This window comes from Callithrix jacchus, chromosome 6, assembly GCF_049354715.1.
Source record: "Callithrix jacchus isolate 240 chromosome 6, calJac240_pri, whole genome shotgun sequence".
Classification (NCBI taxonomy): domain Eukaryota; kingdom Metazoa; phylum Chordata; class Mammalia; order Primates; family Cebidae; genus Callithrix; species Callithrix jacchus.
In genome coordinates this window covers 121,595,628-121,616,157 of record NC_133507.1, presented here as the reverse complement: position 1 = coordinate 121,616,157, position 20,530 = coordinate 121,595,628, and the positions used below count along the sequence as shown (strand labels likewise).

Below are 20,530 nucleotides of genomic sequence, written 5' to 3'. Positions count from 1 at the left end.
CTGGCCTGAACCTGCTCCACTTTTACTTCTTTCCTTAGCACTCAAGCGTACTCCATAATTTGCTTATTTGTTATTATCTTTAAAATTGTTCTGTCTCCCCTTGCTTTAACAGGATCTTCCCAAGGACAGGAGTCTCTTTTTGCTGATAAATCCCAATTGCCCAGTACAGTGCCTGGCACAGAGTAAAATGCTCTATAAATACTTGTGGTATAAATGAGAAAATCTCTTAAAGGGAGATATCCTTGTAACTTCTCTTTGCTACTAACGGAAATGGAGTTTTTCCTTGAATATGTCTTGCTATTTAGCCTCCCTTTGGGGCTTCCATAGTTTTGGAAAGCCACTAATTGGGACAGGTTTCTTGATTCTCACAACTTCTCAATCTTCCCCACATTTTCTATTTTTCTCCACAGATACTTTTTAAAAAAATGAGGTGGCTAGGCGTGTTGGCTCATGCCTGTAATCCCAGCACTCTGGGAGGCCAAGGCAGGCAGATTACCTGAGCTCAGGAGTTCAAGACCAGCCTGGGCAACATGGTGAAACCCCATCTCTACTAAAATACAAAAAATTCGCTGGGCATGGCAGCATGTGCCTGTGGTCCCAGCTACTTAGGAGGCTGAGGCAGGAGAATTACAAGAACCCAGGAGGCGGAGGTTGCAATGAGCCGAGATTGTGCCACTGCACTCCAGCCTGGGTGACAGAGTGAGACTCTGTCTAAAAAAAAAAAAAAAAAATTGAGGTATAATTCACATACCATAAAACTCACCTTTACAAAATGTACAATTCAGTGTTTTTAAGTATATTCACATGTTGTAAAATTATCACCACTCATTCTAGAGCATTTTTATCACCCCAAAAATAAATCCCATACCTGTTAGCAATCCGTGCTCCCAGCAGCCTCTGGCAGCCGTTAATCTACTTTGTGTCTTTGTGAATTTGCCTATTCTGGATATTTTGTATCGATGGAATCATGCAATATGTGGCCTTTTGTGCCTGGCTTCTTTCATTTAGACAATGTGTTCAAGGTTCATCTATGTTGTCACATGTAATAGTACTTTATTTCTTTACAAGGCTGAATAAAACTCCCTTGTATGGATATACCACATTTTATCAGTTGACGGAAATTTGAGATGTTCCACTTCTGGGATACTATGAATAATGCTATGAAGAGTTATGTACAAGGTTTTGTGTGAATATATGTTTTTAAATTCTCCTGGGTATATACCTAAGGTTATGGTAATTCTATGTTCAACTTCTGTGTTAACGATGTTTAACTCCTTGAGGAAATGCTAAACTGTTTTCCACAGTATTTACATCATTCTACACTGCCCACTGCAATGGATAAGTGTTCCAGTTTCTCCATACCCTTGCCAATACTTCCTGCTGTCCATAATTTTGATTATAACCATCCTGGTGCATATAAAATGGTGGCTCATTGTGGTTTTGATTTGGATTTTCTTAATGATGAATGAGTTTGAGCATATTTTTATATGCTTACCCATTTATATATCTTTTTTGGAGAGATGTCTACTCAAATCTTCTGGCCATTAAAAATTTTATTGATACTTTATGCATATTTATGGAGTACATGTGATATTTGGTTATATGCATAGACTGTTAAATGATCAAGTCAGGGCATTTAGGGTAAAAAGAACTACCGTACCATCCAGCAATTCTTTTCCCTATTTTTAAATTACTTGCCTTTTTATTGTTGAGTCGTAAGAGCTCTTTATTTATCTGGTTACAAGACCTTTATCAAATACATGATTTACAAATATTTTATCCTATTCTGGGGTTTTCTTTTAATTTCTTGCTAGTAATCTTTAAAGTTTTTTGTTTTCATGAAAACTTTGGTGAAAGTTTGCTATTTTTTTCTTTGGTCCCACTTAGATACAGTGTCTATATTCACTCTGACAAGAGGAAGGTGATAGCAGAAAGGGACAAAAGAAAAAATGACAACTTCACAGTTCTTATTAGTAATGAAATTATTTAGAAAATTGCCTTTCACTAGACAGTATAATTTCTGTTAGTGGATACGAGCCAAATATGAGTCACATGCAAGTCATATCTATTCCATTTAGCTGGATGGATCGAAGAGACAGAGTAATGGTGAATATCACCCTAGAGGAAACCAATTAGTGTTTATAACATTGAAAATGATTTATAGATTGCTTAAGCATACCTATCAAATCTAAATGGAATACTCTGAATCACCTCCATAGAAAAGCAACACCACAGATGATTTCTGAACTGTGGAAATTCTATCCTTCAGATCTAACATCTTTGAGCAGAGATAGGACAGACTGCCGTCTGGGAAGGCATGCCATTTTCTCCAGAAGTTTGCATTTGATTTAGATGAGCACATTCCAAGGAACATAGGATCCAGGTTCATCTCTTGGAATCTAGGATAAAGACAAATTTGGATGTTCAAACCTGGGAAATGTTTGTGACTTAGGTGAAAAATAGCAGAACGTAAAGTAGGCTAAACACCAGCAGAGGGCAACCAGGCCATGACAGGTCAGGGAACAACAGCCTGTGAAGCGCGGAGGAAGCTTGGGGAGGAACGGGGAGCTCCTGGGGTTATCATCTCACGCTTGAAGACAGCCCAGCACAAAGTGGGGTGGGTCTCTGTTTCTCCAGAGTAAAGAAACAATTTGTGGGAGGCTTGGGGAAAACCATGAAGGATACCACAAAGGGCCAGTGTGAGTGGAAGATGGGTGGGGCTCTTCCTTTGGTCTAAGTCAGGGGGGTAACTGAACAACATGACTTTCTTCCACTATTAAAAACCCTGTCCCTGACAATATCCAAGGAGGGTAGAGATGCCTGCTTGGAGGGGCATTGTTACCAGAGGGGACGGGTTCCTGCTAGCACACTTTCCTGGTGCCTGTTTGGGGTTGAGGTGGAGACAGACTGTCAGAGGGGCCTATATTCCTGGCCTGGGTATCCTAGGTTCAGGGCACAGTTCCTTAACTTCTGTTCCTGACCGAGGTATCCTAGGAAGGGAGCAAAACAGGAAAGGAACATACAATTGATGGGAATGAACCTTCTTTTGTCAAATGGTATAGAACAGAGCGAAGTAGGGCAAGGCTGATGAAAAAAGGCAACCTGAGGGGCACAAGTTCAAGGGCCCCCCTGCACATCTGAGCAAATGCCCCCAAGTTTCCCATCACCTTTTCTGGCAAGAAAAGCCACAGTGATGAGTTCATGAAATCTTACCACAAGAACAGGGGCCAAAAATTCAGAATTTTATAATTGCTTTTTTTCTAGTGGGTAGAACATACCATTTTTGTGAACTTATCTTCACAGGCCATCCTAATCTTCTCCGGTGTCAGGGGACTATTAAGCCTTAAGGGTCCGCGTAGTCCTCTTTCCCATCGCGCTGCACTCACCGCATCGTGAATAGCGAAAAACACGGAACATCCCAGGAAGACCCCCGACTCTCCCAGACCCTTGAAGGGAAGCACGCCAACTAGAGTATTCCTCTCTCTCTCACTCTATATATGTGTGCATATTTATAGTATATGTGCATATATAAAAATATTACATATGATATATGTGGGGTTTTTTTGTTTTGTTTTGAGACAGAGTCTGGCTCTGTCGCCCAAGTGTGACACTGGAATGCAGTGACGCCATCTCAGTTCACTGCAACCTCTGTCGCCTCGGTTCAAGCCATTCTCCTGCCTCAGCCTCCTGAGTAGCTGGGATTACAGACAGGCACCACCACACCCAGCTTATTTTTGTATTTTTGGCAGAGATAGGGTTTTGTGAGGTTGGCCAGGCTGGTCTTGAACTCCTGGTCTCAGGTGATCTGCCTGCCTTGGCCTCCCAAAGTGCTTGGATTACATGCATGAGCCACTGTGCCCAGCCTATGTAAATTTTTTGTTTAAAAAACTAATTTAATCTTTAGATCCAATATTCCCATTCTTAGAATTCTAACCTAAAGAAATGACCTACACACAGAAGATAATTATTAGTCATGAAGATGATTATTGTAAGGTGAAAAATCAGATAGAACCTGATGGCAATAGTAGTTCATGTTAGGTTCTAGGATTTGGAATATTAAAAATTTTATCATGATGTTAGATTAGAATTAAAATGTTTAATAAGAATTTTTCTTCTGCAATCTTAGTAAAAACCCCAAACAGCCAAGAGATGAATGTTGCCCCCCATCACCCAACAGGTATCACATAAACATGCAAATTTCCCCATAGAGCGTAACTTACCTTAGATGAATAAAGAGTATTTGAGTTTTGAGAGGGAGGCAACAAAGAAATGTGCAACTGTGTGGGCATGTCACAGATGGCAGGAATTTTATATTGGTCTGGACCACGAGTGTGCAGAACACCCTGGGGAGAATAATTCAGTTCCTCTATTGTATACAGTCCCATGCCTTGAATAAATGCACCTTCAATCTGAGGCAAGAACAAAAAAAGAATTTCCACATGTGAGAAAACACAGTCAACAGTAAGTAGCATTTCAACACATGCTATTTGTTTGAATTTTAAAATTATAGTTTAAGAGCATATTCAGGGTGTCTTGGAGTATGTCGCTGAAAGCTACCCTAAAAGCCATTCTGAACATCACGTTCAGCACTAAGTTCAAAGAAGTTCAAAGTCAAAGGACCTGGGTTCCAATCTTGGTTTGGCCATTGAAATGATTGCTCAGGAAGAGTCTTCACAGAGACTGGAGTCTAAGCACCCTCTTTCCCCCCACCCCCATAAGGCAGATGAAACTCTCTGACTGATGTATTCACAGACCCCAGGGCACTAGTGAAAGCTAGAATCCCAGTGTCTCATCCCACCTCCTCACCTGCAAACTGGCTAGCCTCATATCTCTGGACTCTGATTTTAGATGAGTCTTTGAAAACTCCAGGCCATTCCCACTAAATGAAGTCTTGCCTCTAAAAACCTCCTACCCACCTGTGGCAGTCCCCAGCCCTCTTCCGTTCTCTGACGCCCACCTCCTGGTCCAACCCCCACCACCGCACAGGTCTTGCTCATTGTCATCAGCCCTGGCCTGATCATCAGCCATGAACAGGCGTGCTAAATTCCATGTGTTTCTGTAGGGTGACTTCCTCCATTCTTCTTTCACCTCAAACATCATTTCTCTTTCTTTCCTTGACAACCTGGTTCATACCCACTTCCTCCTTAAGCCTCTTTTGACTTCTCCACACCATAGATTCTTCCCATTCACCAAGAACACAATGTTAGGATGGTGGGGGCGGGGAGGGGACACTAGATGGTGCCCTAAATCAGAGTTAAAGAGCTGAATTGCCTCCAGGTTCGAGACAGGTAAAGCAAGTATGTGAAGATTTCAGGTGGGACCTGTGTCATTGGAGAGTGTGGGACTCTAAAGGCGTGGCCACCAACTTTTGCCTTATGGAAATGTAGATCCAGTGTGGGGAAATTTTCTGTTTTCAAGAGAAGCTAGATATTTATGACTTTCCAACTATTTCAAATTTAAATTTGAAAATGTCTGTGGGTGGAATCCAGCCCTACAGGCTGCCTATCAATAGCTACTGCTCTAATGACTTGAGGCATATTATCCCAACACGACTTCAAACTCCTTGAAGCTGAAGCCCACTGTGTGGCTAAGGTTCAGGACTGGACACTAACTCCACTTATGTCCCAGCAGTTGGGAGCTCATCGGTCACCTCTAGGCTTGGTCTTGCCTCACTCATGCTCCCCGGTCACAGATTGTATGCTCCTTCAAAAACTACCTAAAACACCTTTATTTCCTTCTCCCTTTTAAACAGCAAGACATTTGAGCTCTGCAGTTGTTTCGAATAGAGTTGACTAAAGCGGTAGAAAAATAAGATGATGAACTAAGCCTGACAAAATGCTCCCCTGCAGACCCCACTGCACATTTGGCTTTTACAAATACAAAGTGAGACACATCAGTTACATGTACCTGGCCGATGTCAAGGGCTGGATTTATACTGCAGCCAACATCCATGACAATGTCTGTTCTGATGTTCTAGTAATAAAAAAAAAGTTAAAATGTTTATTTTAATGAAGAAATATTAGGGAGAAGAAGCTGAGGAACACTTCCTGCCAGGCTGACTTTGGTGTAAAGACTTTTCTTTGAGCCATGTCATTTCAGAAGAGGCAACAAAGATTTTATTATATGACAAAGTTTATTATGTAAAACTTTCAAAATTATACAAATACTCTTAGCCTGCTGAAGCACTGTTTAGTTTTTCCTTGGAAATAATAGGAGAAAAAAAATTACTTGATTTTGAGTCAAGCTGGATGATGCAACAGATTGAGTTTAATTCACTACAACAGATATACGACACAACAAAAGAAAACATGTATGGCTCTCACGATCCTAGCTGCAAAGCTTAATGGCTAGCACACAGCCCAACTTCCAGGTACAACTGGCTGAGGAATGTTTACTGAACCACAAGGTTTGGGGTGCATCCACAAAAAGGTCTTTGAACTATCATCTGCTGTTCTAGACTCTTCATTTTTGGGGCAGAGGAGAAATTAAAATTGACACTACAATTTATTCTGATAACCTACAAATGAGGAGGAGTACAGCAGGCCCAGCCAGAGTGTTAGTAACACTTTGCTGTCCAGCAAATCTGTGCATTTAAAAAAAAAATGTGACGTAATGGTCTCTGCCATGACTAACAGATTGTACTTAAAATTACTAGTTGAACAAAGGAAATCCAAGAGTTTCCTTGTTTGATCTGGGACTTTCATCTAACATTTGAAAATTAGATGATCTGGAATGTTTGACCATAATAAAACTTCAGGAACTCACATCTCTTATTTAAAGACACGCTGAAGTGTAAAATCCGCTTTGACACCAGTCAGCAAGACTGGCCTTGCAGGAGATAAGCGGCCTTAACTGGAGGTGAGAGAAGAAGCTCTAAAGTCTTCAGTGTTAGTGAAGGTTCTGCTTTCAAAGCTGTGGGCTTAGGCTGGGTGGGCTGGTTCATGTCTCTAATTCCAGCACTTTGGGAGGCCAAGGTGGGCAGATTACTTGAGGCCAGGAGTTCAAGACCAGCCTGGCCAAAATGGTGAAACACTGTCTCTACTAAAGATACAAAAATTAGCCAGGGGTGGTGGCACATGCCTGTAGTCCCAGCTACTCAGGAGGCTAAGGCATGAGAATCACTTGAACCCTGGAGGTGGAGGCTGCAGTGAGCCAAGATCGCGCCATTGCACTCCAGCCTTGGCAACAGAGCAAGACTCTGTCTCAAAACAGAAGAAAACAACTCACAAAGCCATGGGCTTAGTGCTGTGTGTGTTTTTTGTTAGGGCTGAAGAGAGTGGGGCTAGGTTGTGGTAGGCTGCCTTCAAGATGGCTCTAGATGATCCTCACCTCCTGGTATTCACATCCACATATAGTCTCCTCCTATACTCTAGCAGGGCTAAACTGTATGACCAATAGGCTATGGGGGAGGTGACAGGAATCATTCTGAGATTAGGTGATTAAGCTGGGTTTCTGTCTAGGGTACTCTCTCACTTGCTCATGCTCTCTCTTTTTCTCTTGGGCTGGTCTTTCTGGACGAAGCCAGCTGTGATGTCCTGAGGACACTTAGGCAGCCTACAGAGAGGTGTCCACATGACAAAGAATGGAGGGACCTCTGGCCAACAGCCAGTGAGAAGCTGAGGCCTCCAGTCAACAATGCTATGATGGAGGGAGGTGGAACAGGATTCTCCTGTCCCCATTGAACTTGAGACGACTGTCGCCCCAGCCACAGCTTGACTAAAGCCTCATGCAGAATCATCCAGATAAGCCACTCCCGGAGGCCTGCCCTTCAGAAGTCATGTGAGCTAATGAGCATCCGCTGTTTTCAGCACTAAGTTTGGGGGTAATTTGTTGCATAACAACAGATAACTGATATTTAGATGTAGGTTCAAAGTAAGGAAAGTTTTGCTGGAATAAGGGCCATTCTATCAACAGAGGAATGGCTGAGAACCAACCCTCGGGGGAAGGACCCTGGTAGAATGTCACATTGTGGCTTTTTGCCTAGCAATGACACCCACCTGAGCTGAGATTTCGCTTTTATGAAGGCATCTGATGAGACTATATGGCACATCTCTTATGATCATTCAAATAAGTTATAAGAAAATGCCTTACAATTTCATACTAAGCTAATTATTACCTTGTTCTTAGATCTTAACAAGGACAAGGCATATAAAGGAATGAACAAGAAAATCCACATGACTAAGTTTTCACCAACTTTTGCTTTGAGGGAGAAGGGTTTTAGAAATCACTTATATGAGCAGGGCACAGTGGCTCATGCCTGTCATCCCAGCATTTTGGGAGGTCAAGGTGGGTGGACCACTTGAAGGCAGGAGTTTGAGACCAGCCTGGGAAATAGGATGAAACCACATCTCTTCTAAAAATACAAAGGTTAGCTCTAATCCCAGCTACTTGGGAGGCTGAGGCATGAGAATCACTTGAAGCCAGGAGGCAGAGGTTGCAATAAGCTGAGATTGAGCCACTGCACTGCAGCCTGGGTGACAGAGTGAAATTTTGTCTTGAAAACAAAGAAACAAACAAAAAGAAATCAGTTATATGAAAGAACCCTCTTCCCTAGTAGTGTAGGACTGCTACTCTAACACAAAAACTATGCTCAGAGTGATCATTGTTTTGCCCTAGTTCGAGGTAACCCTAAAGAGATCCAGTCTGAGTTAGAATCACACAGGTTAGATACTTGAAAAGGCAGATTCAATAAAGATGACTATAGTTTCAGAGATTAGGTTGACTATAGTTTTAAAAAATACATGCTGGGGACTTATTAAATGAAAACTTAAATCTGATCACAGTCCAAGAATGCAGGAATAGAGGATATTTATAAATATCAAGAATTAGAGCTTGCTTCTAGGTACATTTTGGAAGAGATTATTACTAAACTGGTAGCTTGGTCACGTGACAACTGTGATATGTATCAATGATCATTCACTATTATTGACAGTGACCAGTAAGTGGCTCCTTTCACTCCCGAAGGCTGTGGTACAAGAGGAGAAATTCTATGAGTCTTTGAAGCAAGAGAGAGAGAGACAGAGAGACAGAGAGAGAGAGAGAGAGACAGAGAGAGAGAGAGAGAGAGTACGTGTGTGTGTATATCTCTTCAAAGCATCCCTTGAAAGCACAAGGATGCTCTTAAACTATGCAAAAAGGAAGCCAGCTCTGTGGCACAATGGGTAGTGCATTGGACTTCTAAAAAGCAAGACCTAGCTGAGTAAAAGACATCAAAACATGGCCACTGACTGCCCTGGACTGGCTTGGTGCTTGTTAGCAGATTACAGATGCCTATGAAATCCTTCAAGAATGTTGTATCTTGGCCTTTCTCAGAAGAGGTCAAAATTGCTTGTTGTGCCAACAGTCTACATAAAAGCCCCCCTTTGAATATATCTGTTTCTTCAAGTGGATTCTTTCCAGATTCCATTTAAAAGGGCTGGGGAAATAAAGAAGACAAGTCACCAGTTGTTTTCTGTGGCAGCAACCAGACCACCAAGGCAACTGTGGGGATCCTATTTTCTTCTGGTAATCACCCTTAGGCCAAATGCATGATGTTGCCACTCACTCAGCTCTCCTCAGATATATGGCATCTGTGGAATTTAGGTGCATCCTAAGTGCAACCAGTACTGACCTTATGATCCCCCGTCAGGCAGTCTATTTCCACCTCGGAACAGGCAGCTCCATAAACAAAGTATTCGAAGGGATGGCCTTCGCCTTTCTCCCAGTTCATGTCTGACTCATAACCCCTGGAGGAAACAGAACTCTTGAGCATTGTTAAGTGATCAAGCCCTCTAATTGCAGACCATGATGACTAGACAGACCTATGAGGAGTTATGCAAACCACAGGAATATACTTGTACACTAATATGCCAGCACCTAATGTATGTGCAATAAATGCATTGAATAAATATTTAGTTTTTTTCTTTTAAAACTTGCTTTATCTAATAAAAACATCTAACTACTCCTGACTGGTGTCTCCTTACTTAGCTTCTTACTTCAATGAATGTCCATCTTACTGCTTCTGGCTAATATTGGATCATGTAATTGTCATCAGATTTGTGGAACTCAACCTTCATTTTACAGCAAACGCTATTTCAAAGGTGCACGTTTGCCTGCTTTGTCTATCTTTCTGGCTCCAGTATTTGCCCCTCTGTGTGAAGGATCAGGTCCCACGGCCCCCATTCTTTGCCTCTACTCTGGTCTCTCACCATCAAGCTCCATGGCCTGCTCTGTTCCTAACTAATCTTTAAGAACATCAAATAAATATTAATGGTAAAAGAGAAGCATGGGTGAGCAGCTTGCAGGACTCTCTACCCTCTCTCCTCTGCTCCCCTGCAACCTGGAGGTGGCCATTAAAAATGCTTCCAAAGCCTGTTCCTGACAGGCAGTCAGTGCCCAGGACTCCCATGGCAACAGCAAAGTGATCACACCAGGTAAGGCTCTACATCACTCTGCTCTCAGACAGCTTTCACTCTCCATTAAAATAATTTAATAAACTGTTTTCCAGATTCAGTGAGTTCCTATTGTTTCACATCTTAATGTAACATGGTTATGGTCTAATATCTTTTTGTCAGTCCTGAAGGTGTAAAATGGTGTCCACCCCTTGTGGTTTAATTTGCATTCCCCTACCTTTGTTTCTTAAGAGATAGACTGTGTTTCCAATAGAAAGTCAACCACTGCTGAGTATTCCAAGTACTAACCCCAGAGAGCCTTATAATACCACCCACTGTGGTTAGAATCATCAGTTCAGCTGAATTTTGTATGCCTATTTTCCCTAACAGAATTATTTCTGGATATTAGCAGTTAAATGTTCTTTATAACCATGAATTAACTAGCAAATAAATGTTCTTTATAACCACGGGTAAACAGAAGGTACAAAGTCAGCATTTGCCAAATTGCAAGGGAACTGAAACTCTTCCTCAACATACCACTGTTATCTTCCATAGCATGTGATTGGAGGGAGTATTTACCTGAAGTATCCAACAGCTGAAAGACTAATGCTTTCATTAAAAGCAGTCTCCGCCTATGAAGGAAGAGCATAGTGTGATGCAACAAGGATGCCCAAAGAATCACTCAAGACTTCAGTTTTAATTTTACCCTATGTGTTAAATAAAATTACAAGCAACAGTAACCAGGAAGGACCCAGATTAGTCCATTCCTTTCTGCATTCTCCATTTCCACAGGCATTTGTGGTTCACAGCTTGTAGCTGTTTGTTCAGCACATATGATCGTAATAAAGGCCTGCCGTGGTACGCTGCAGACTGCACTAAAGTCATCAACACGTGTTCCACTTAGGAAGAAATTCACTCGGTCATCCACAATAAATTTCCAATTAACATGGGACATCTTAGAAAACAATGGTTGGTTGGCTGCTTAATTAATTTTAATATCAGTTTCCTGCTAGTCTATAATATGAATTATAAGGGTTCATTTTATAATTTGTAGTTATGGGAATTGTCAATTCTTTCTGGGCATATTTGTTTCAGTTGAGGGGAATAATGTTGCTAAATTGTACCATTTACACCAAAAGGTCTCCTGACTCTGCAGTGCACAGAGTTGACTATTATGCAGAAAAATGGGGGTTAGGTCCAAGTCCCCAAGTCTATGAATGAAGGTCAGAAGTGCATCAATCATTAGAGAAGACAGTGGGCTGAATGGCTGTATTTCATGGTGGTGAAGGAGTACTCACCACGCCACACCTCTCTCTACCTTTCTCCAGCCACAGCGACTCAGCTTATTGGACTCGGGCAGCACAGGGGAGAGGACAGAAACAAATATGCCCAGGAAGTATAGACAGATGTCATAAATATGAATTATAAAATGAGCCCTTACTCTGTGGAACAGCAGAAACCTTTAAACCTTTCCTAAATGGGATTCCTTAAATGCTATTTCCCCTAGACCTGTACTTGTAGGTTGCAAAAACTGACATTCTAGAATAGCCAGCGTGACACACACTCCCAGCTTTTATGGATATTCGTTCCACAACTTCTGGTAGTTGATAACCTATTACTTTGAAAAGTTCATTAGTTGACTTTGGAATGTGTCTTCTTTTCCAACTAGATTGTAGGCAGATCATAGGAAGCAGCTGAGTATTTCCATTCTACCGAGTACCTATTACTGGATGAACATATGCCCATTGGCCTGGTTTTCTATTTCTAAATAAGTGTTTATATGATTTTTACTTTTACAGAATGGTTCTACTATTGTTTTTCTATTTTAGGAACAGTAAAACCCAAAGAAGGAGAAAAAAGATGTAACGTTATTATCCAGACAATCCCTCGGTTCCATAGGATGACACATTAATGAATTCTAGATTAAAAGAGGAGTTCTGGCAGAAAAACCATCTTTCTCTCTAACAGAAAATTTTCCCAGATGCATGAGTTCCTCTACTACATTGTGATAGGATTTCCACACGCTAAGAGCCAAAGGGTCTTTTACTTATCATTATGCAATGGTGGTACCTTTGCAAATGACCTTTCTGCAGATTTTAATTAATGCATATTGTTCTTACTCTCCTCCCACTCCTTTTTCTTCTAGAATAAAATACAGGGAACTATTGATTCTCACCCAGTCTTTCCAAGTTCCTTTAGGATTCTTGCTGATGATGGGTTCAAGGCGTTTTAGAAGAGTTTGACAGGCATCCTAGAAATTATTTTTAAATTAAAATGATTATCCTAATTTCATGCAAACATCAAATTCAAAACAACATAATATGTACCATTCCATAGGCTTATCTAAGAGGGAACGTGAAGAAATAAGACACCAACCCTATATGAAGGTGATCTGAAAGGTTTCATATGATTGTGTGCACGTGTGTGTGTATGTGTGTCTGGGTGTGTGTGTGAGAGAGAGAGAGAGCAAAACAGACAGAGAGAGAGAGAACTGGCCTTGTAAACCACGCTAAAAAGTCAGGACTTAATAAAAAACCTCTTGGCAAACCACCAGCCACTGCTTTCAGACATGGCTTGGCCACATTTTATTTTGTGAGAAAATTCATTCTGGCAGCAGAAAGCCAGAGCAAAAGGTGGTGAAGTTGTGGTGGAGAGACAGAAGTCCTGCATCAGCCCTAGGAAGAGGTGGGAGTGTGTCTCAAAGTGGTACTAACATAATAGGGAGGCAGAAAGACAGAGATGTTTTTGAGTAGAATTGAAAGGACTTGCTCACTAGTAAAAAGTCAGGAGTGAAGGAGAAAAAGAAGTGGCATTTCTGGCACAGGAGAACCACAGGGTGCTGTACCCCTTACTGAGGCCAAGATAGGGAAGGAGATATGAGCTGGATTAACTCTCAGCATCTTTGGAGCTCCACCCACGTATTTGGCCCTGAAGGAGTTAATGATTTGGATGCCACTGCAGTGACTGTTACCTTTACTGCCAACCCATTGAGATCTGCCACCACAGAACCTCCAGAGATATTTGCATTAGGGACGGTTTCTGTGCTTGTTCCACGCAGGTGGACATTTGACATTGGCATTCTTAATTCACGGCTGGCCACCTGGATTTTAGGAGAGAGTTTCTTTTTAGACACTTTGATTAGTCCCAGACCTGTACACATGCCCACGTGGTAACACACATGTAACACCCTCATACGCATGACAGGGACAAGGGAGCAGAACCACAGATTTCCTCCAGACACAAAAGTTTCTTGTTTCTAAAACCCTATGTGCTAGTCTGGACCCCAAGTCCTGAACACACTTTCTTTTTCTTTGACTTTCTGGTGATCATGTCAGAAAGAGGAGGTGAGGCCCCAGGCCAACGCTGGAAGAAATGCTTCATTCTTATTTTTATAATCATGATATTGACACCTTTGAGGGCTCTCCTACCACCATACTCTGCAAAATTCTAGCAGAACCTCATCAATGAGAGGAGATGTCTATCTCCTATCCACATTTCTGGAGTTGCCCCAGGAAAAGAATGATTCTTATGAGAAAAAACAATGGCCTTGGAAAAGTGGCGGCATGAACATGTAAGTCACAGGACATGGTGATAGTGTCCCATGCCAACACTGGGACTTAGCTGGCTGCTTTATTCTTTATTTTTAGTGCTAGAGAGCAAAATCATACTGTTAACTTTAGTTGATCCCAAATTCACCTCTCTCCTGCTAGCAGCATGGCTTAAAAGTGTTTTCCTACAGCCTCTATAAGGACACAGGCATATGGAGCCCTTCCATGAGGCCTGGCTCTCAGATCATCCACACAGAGTGCATAGGCTCAGACTACAAAGGTCTCTGGTGATTCAATAGGAAAACATTGAAATTTTACCCTCCAAATGTGGAAAGGATGACCAGTCAATTCTCAAGTGACTGAGAACATGAGAGAAAATATGTATTAAACATGTTTATACTAAAAAAATGTAAATGAAAGAAATAATAAGATACTTTCATTCACTTATCAAATTATCTACAAATTTTTGAATTTTCAACAATCCGTAACATTCACTGTTAGGGTTATCATGAGATGGATACTTTCTGGAAAACAATTTGATTATATGTGTCAAACAATTTAAAATACTCACAACTGTGACCCATTAATTCTCCCGGAAATCTATTTTAAGAATCAATCAATAATATGATTACAGATTAATGTACAAAAATATTCACTGAAATATTCAAACAGCTGAGGGACGGTTAAACAAATCATACACATATCCACATGCAGCCATTAAAAATCATGATTGAAAAGACTGCTTAACGACAGGAGAAAGTGTTCACACTATATAAAGTGGGTGAAAAAAACAGAATACAAACTTATACAAAAGCATACTGGTGACTTTTGCAAAAGAAAAAAAAGACAAGATGAAAAGACTCCCAAATAATGATTATTCTATGTGGTGAAATTGGGTAGGGTCTTTTTAAATTTTTTCTGCTGCTTCCAAATGTTTTACAATCTATAATGTTACTATTATGATTAACAAAAGAGAAACAGTAGCTTAAAATTAATCTAAAATAAGATAGCCAAAAGAAAACAGATAAAGTTTGGCTGGAAATATCAAAGGTGATTTATGTTAGTGATTGTTTGCAGCCCTTAATACAAAAAGGGCAAGAAATAATCTAATATATCAGAATTCACACATTATCTTACTGCCCAGCAAAGATTCAAAAAGAACAACTCAACTGTCATTATATCCAAGAAAGCAGCAAATAAGCATATAACTTTCATTAGCAATAAAACAACTCGAGACTCTTCTGCCACATTCTTTTAGTTCACTTCCAAAATTGGTTCGTTTACCAGTTTCTGCTAATCACTTAACAGCTTAAGCTGTCAGAGCTCAAATCTCCTATCCTTTATTTTTAATTTTTATTTATTTTTTGTTTTTTGAGACAGGGTCTTGCTCTATCATCCAGGCTGGAGTACGGTGGTACAATTGGCTCACTGCAGCCTCGACCTCCCAGGCTTAAGCAATCCTCCCACCTCAGTCTCCCAAGTAGCTGGGAACAGCCTCATGCCACCATGGCCTGCTAACTAAACAAAACAAAACAAAAAAAACAACAACAAAAAAACGTGTGTGTGTGTGTGTGTGTCTGTGTGTGTGTGTGTGTGTGTATTAAAGACGGAATCTCCCTATGTTTCCTGGGCTGGTTTTGAACTCCTTCACTTAAGCAATCCTCTTGCCTAAGCTTCCTGAAATGCTAGGATTATAGGCATGAGCCACCCTGCCCCGCTTCCTATCCTGTATTTTATAACAGAAAATATCCATTCATTGTTTTTATCTCATGAACAGATCTACAAGCATACACCCACCTCAATCCAGTTATTTGCATTCTTACCTGAATCATTTTAGTGTGGACCCCCTGCCCCATTTCAATTCCACCGTGAGTGACCAGCACTGAGCCGTCAAGATAAATGTGAACCAAGGCAGCAGCCTGAGCAGAAAAGACAAAAACTGTTTCTATGATCTTTTTGATATTATCACATATCGTATCAGTTACAACATTTTCCTTGGAAATATTTCCCTCCAAAAATCCCCCACCTCCCAGGCTGGAGCAACAGTTTAGGTTTCTTTTGGGGGTGGGGGAAATGGGGCGGGGACTCTGTTTTAAAATGCGGAGTAAAGTATAGACAGGTAGAGGCAGAGGGTGAATAATTGTGTGCATGCATATTCTCATAGTTGTAGGCATGTCACAGAGAAATAAAAATGGAAATCAATTTTCTTATAATCCCATATAAGATGAGATACATAGACATTAAATTTTTTTTTTTTGCTGCAAAATGACTAAGCTCACCCTAAATCATCTTGGCACAGAATTACAGAGCTTTGGAGCTAGACAAGAACTTGGAAGTAATCTTATCTAACTGTATAGCTCCCCACAAGGATCCAGAAGGAATCAGACTGCTAACTGCATTAAAGGCTCTTATAATCAGAAACATCCAGTCTCTAAGCTAAACATGTTTTATTTAACAAGAATGTGCCTTCTGGCATGTCTGCCTGTGCTAAACTAGAATATGGGGATATCCCAGAAATTCACAGCAGAAAACAAGGATGGCTTCTTCCCTTTGGGTCTCCAATGTAAGAGCAACATCAGCAGCATATGGTCCTAGAACAGATGTCTCTCAGTGGTTCCACTGTGGTCCAGGAAAGCCTGCAAGGCAACCTTCACAGCTCTTCAGCAGGGAAGTGCTGACTGCATGGGTGTGGTCTGCATCAGCTGGGTCTCTTAACATCTAAGTTTCTATGCAGAGTGGCATAATAATCCAGGATTTGAAAGTCAAGGTCTTCTGAACATTCTGGTAACAATCCAATGTCCACTTAATAAACCAAAAATTTTCCTAAGCCTTAATTTCTCACTTAGATTATTTGTAAGCAACCCTGGTCATAAGTGAAAGTTGATGGAACTGCATGTTAATCGCCAGATAAACCCAAGAAAAAGACAGTATTTCCAAATAAATTCTCTGCCCATCAGAAGGACCTTCCCAGCTACCTGGGGACTGTGGACCACACTTGCAGAACTCTCTTTATTTGTATTCAAAGGTTCACATTACCCCATGTGAATGACAACCAGAAGCCTCTGGCATTCCAAATAAGGCAAGTTTGACAGTGAAAACGGACTCCATTTATTTGGTCAGCAGGTGTAAACTAGAGATGTATTGGGCAAATGGTGACACCAGGATACCCTTTCTCTGAGGACTAAGGCACATCTATCCACAGTCCAAAGGAGAACCTTAGACTCTTTAGGAAGGCATAGCAGCCATGATAATGACACCCAAGGGCCTTGGGAAGATGCAGCAGAGTGTGTTTTACTGTTTATTGACTCATGACTCCTGGAAACATGGCCATTCATTCTCAAAATAATAAAGGTAAGAAATAGCTTTCCTCTACAGAGAGCCCTGAGCTGGCTGCCTGGGGGCTGTGCATCAGATGTCAGGTGATGCCAGCTGCAACAGTAGCTCCTGGGCCCCATTCCATGGCACTTCATCGTGCTTTGTTAGAATATGAGCCCCCGAAAGGAAGGATCACATCTTAAGGCATCTCTCGGAATGCAACGTAGCAACAAACATGTGGTAGTTGCTCAGTAAATGTTTGTTAAGTAAATTTGCAGTAGCACAGCCATGCAATCTGTTTCTTAATCTTGTAGACTCTGTATTTGGTCTCCTTGGCTCTGCAAAGTGTGCATGTAATTCGTAGCTGGACTTGGCCCATGTGATTGAGCTACAATTATAGTCGATTGTACTTTTCCTACATTGTGTGACTCTGCTGGTGATAGCATTCAGCCCGTATGTCCAAGGCAGCATGTCGATCAGAGATCACTCAGTAATTTGTTCCATGTGGTGCTGCAATCTCCTTGGGCCATTTAAAATGCCAAATTTGGTTTAGTTAAGTGGCACCACTGGACAGTTCATTGTTAGTGCCACGAAAGATGATTCTGCAAAGCTTCATCTATAAAATGGGCAACACTGAAGACCTGGAGCAGGTGTTCTCCAGTGTAAGTAGAGGACCTAGTAGGGGGAATTTAAACCTTCAAACAAGAACTACTGTTATCAGTGAGAAGTTAGTTTCAAACCCACAGATTCCCCAAATATTTCAGTCATTCAGACATCTTAGTTCCTACTCTGTGGCAAGTGCCATAGTAAGGCTTGGACACACAGAGGTTGGTTAGGTCCTGTCTCTACCACTCAGTGTTCACACTGTGGGAAGTATGTACACTGGTATTTCAGGTTCAGCTCCAAACCACAGCAATAAAGCAAATCACACAATTTTTTTCTTTTCCAGTGCATATAAAAGTGATGTTTATGCTACACCATACTCTATTAAGTGTACAACAGATTTATGTCTAAAAAAGATTGTACATACTTTAATTTTAAAATACTTTGTTAAAAAATGCTAACAATCATCTGAGCCTTCAGAGAGTCAGAATCTTTTTGTAGGTGGAGGAGGGTCTTGTCTCGATGTTGATGGTTGCTGACTAACCAGGGTGGTGGTTGCTGAAGATTGGGGTAGTTGTAACATTTTCTTTTCTTTTTTTTTTGAGACAGGGTCTTGCTTTGTCACCCAGGCTGGAGTGCAGTGCCTTCATTACTAAGTTTAATCATTTCTAGCTTTTGATTTCAAGTGAGACTTGTGACTCTTTTTTTCACTTGAACACTTAGAGGCTATTGCAGGGTTATTAATGCACCTAATTTCAATATCGTTGAGTCTCAGGGAATATGGAGGCCTAAGGAGAGGGAGAGAAATGGGGGAAGGGCCAGTCGGTGGAATAGTCAAACATATAAAACATTTATTAAGTTTGCTGTCTTATATGGATGTGGTTCATGGTGCCTCCCGCCCCAAATTACAATACTAAAATCAAAGATCACTGATCACAGATCACTATAATCATGAAAAAGGTTGAAATACTGTGAGAATTACCAAAACGTGACAGACAGACAGAGTCAGCACATACTGTTGGAAAAATGGCACCAATAGACTTGCTTGAAGCAAGGTTGCCACAAACTTTCAATTCATAAAAAAAGCAGTATCTAGGAAGTGCAATAAAGCAGAGGGCAGTAAAACAAGGTATGCCTGAATAACACAGGTGGGGTATGTTTGACCCCCTCAGCTGTTGGGCAGGGACTGCCTCTGCTCAGGGAGGAGTGTGGGGTGCTGAGGTTGAATCCTCGTTCTGCCATTTACTGGCTGGATGTCCTTGGGCAAGAGAGAGAATCCCTACGGGCTTCAGTTCCCCCTTCTATGAAATAGAGAGATTCATCTCTACCTGATAGAGATGAGATAGGGACTAATCAAGTGGTGATTACAAATTCCCCAGCTCAGGTCCTTCCACAGAGAAGGCACTCAAATATCATGTCTAGTTTCCTCCTCTATTTAGTTTGCTTCAGAATGGAGTCTCTTAGCATGTGTCTTCCAAGGAGTTTGGTCTCAAACTCCTTGATTCTGCTCTAAGTAAATATTTTTAGCAGAGAAGCTGGAGTTTCCCTGGAGGCCTTCAAGAATGAATTTGTACTGCTGGCTCTTGCCTAGTTTGTTCTCAGCTGAGCTGAATCCCACTTCAGTTTCTATCAAAAGGTGTTTTGGGGAGACCATGTGGTGCAACTAGAAAATCCAGCTCTGAGAGCCATTCAGACCTGAGTTCTAGCCCCACCCCCACCTCTACCAGCTGCAGGACCTTGAGCCAGTTATTTAAACCCTCTAAGCCTAGATTTTTTTCATCCCTAAAACTAGAATACAAATTTTCTAGGTTGTCCTAAGGTTGAATGAGATAAAACCTAAAAGTACTTAAACATCATAGTGCTCATTAATTGTCATTATTATTATTTTTTCTTTCTTGTAGAGATGGGGTCTCACTATGTTGCCCAGGCTGGTTTCAAACTCCTGGCCTCAAGCAATTCTCCCATCTTGGCCTCCCAAAGTGTTGGGATTACAGGTATGAGGCACTGCATCTGGCCATATCTTTTTTTAATCTACCTTTTGAGAAAATTCTGATGAGGAAAATGGGCAAGACCTGGTCTATGGTGGAGGCCAGATGTGAAGTAATGGCAGCAATCAAATAGAGGTGGTGCATCATGTTTACCCATAGCAAACACAGAGGATTTCCAAAGGATCCATGAACAAAGGAGACTGTTTTTCCTGATAATCCTAACTAGTCTGCTCAAGGCAGATGGCCCTGATTGACCTCTTTGGTAAGTGCCAGCTTATTAGTTTACCCAAAATTCTATACCAATACTCAATGCTTACAAACACTTTTCCCAGTGTTTTTCTCTCTTCCTTTGTAATAACCTCGTTTTTGCTTTTATTTCTCAACCACAGCCTCTTGACTGTCTCTCACATCTGAGTTAATTGTATATAGATGACTACATGGCTCTGTGTTATTTTTTGCTGTCACAAACAGGCAAGGAACGAGAAGGCTGCAATAAGATAACCATTTGTTATAATACTTCTCTGACCTACCTCCTGCCTACAATCAAAGCTGCATGCAAATGGTCTAAGGATGACACTAAAACTCAACTAGGACAGTTAGGTGAATGGATGGATATGGGATGGGGAAACGATGGTCCTACCCATTCTTCCTGGCTTCTTCTCCTCCCTTAACACACAAGATACCCTCAAAGCTCCCCCACCCCACC

At 41.3% G+C, this 20,530-nt stretch overlaps 1 protein-coding gene across 1 annotated transcript in view; it reads right to left on the bottom strand.

Annotated features, from left to right (window-relative positions):
• Window positions 1-2,348: 2,348 nt before the first annotated feature.
• Window positions 2,349-20,530, bottom strand: part of AOX1 (aldehyde oxidase 1) — a gene marked incomplete in the record, with an annotated part of 92,023 nt that continues 73,841 nt past the window's right edge. The window contains 9 exon segments of the mRNA NM_001308444.1: window positions 2,349-2,399; window positions 3,279-3,446; window positions 4,221-4,409; window positions 5,908-5,973; window positions 9,611-9,725; window positions 10,950-11,002; window positions 12,547-12,621; window positions 13,342-13,470; window positions 15,742-15,837. Of these exon segments, the coding sequence (NP_001295373.1) occupies window positions 2,349-2,399; window positions 3,279-3,446; window positions 4,221-4,409; window positions 5,908-5,973; window positions 9,611-9,725; window positions 10,950-11,002; window positions 12,547-12,621; window positions 13,342-13,470; window positions 15,742-15,837 (942 nt within the window).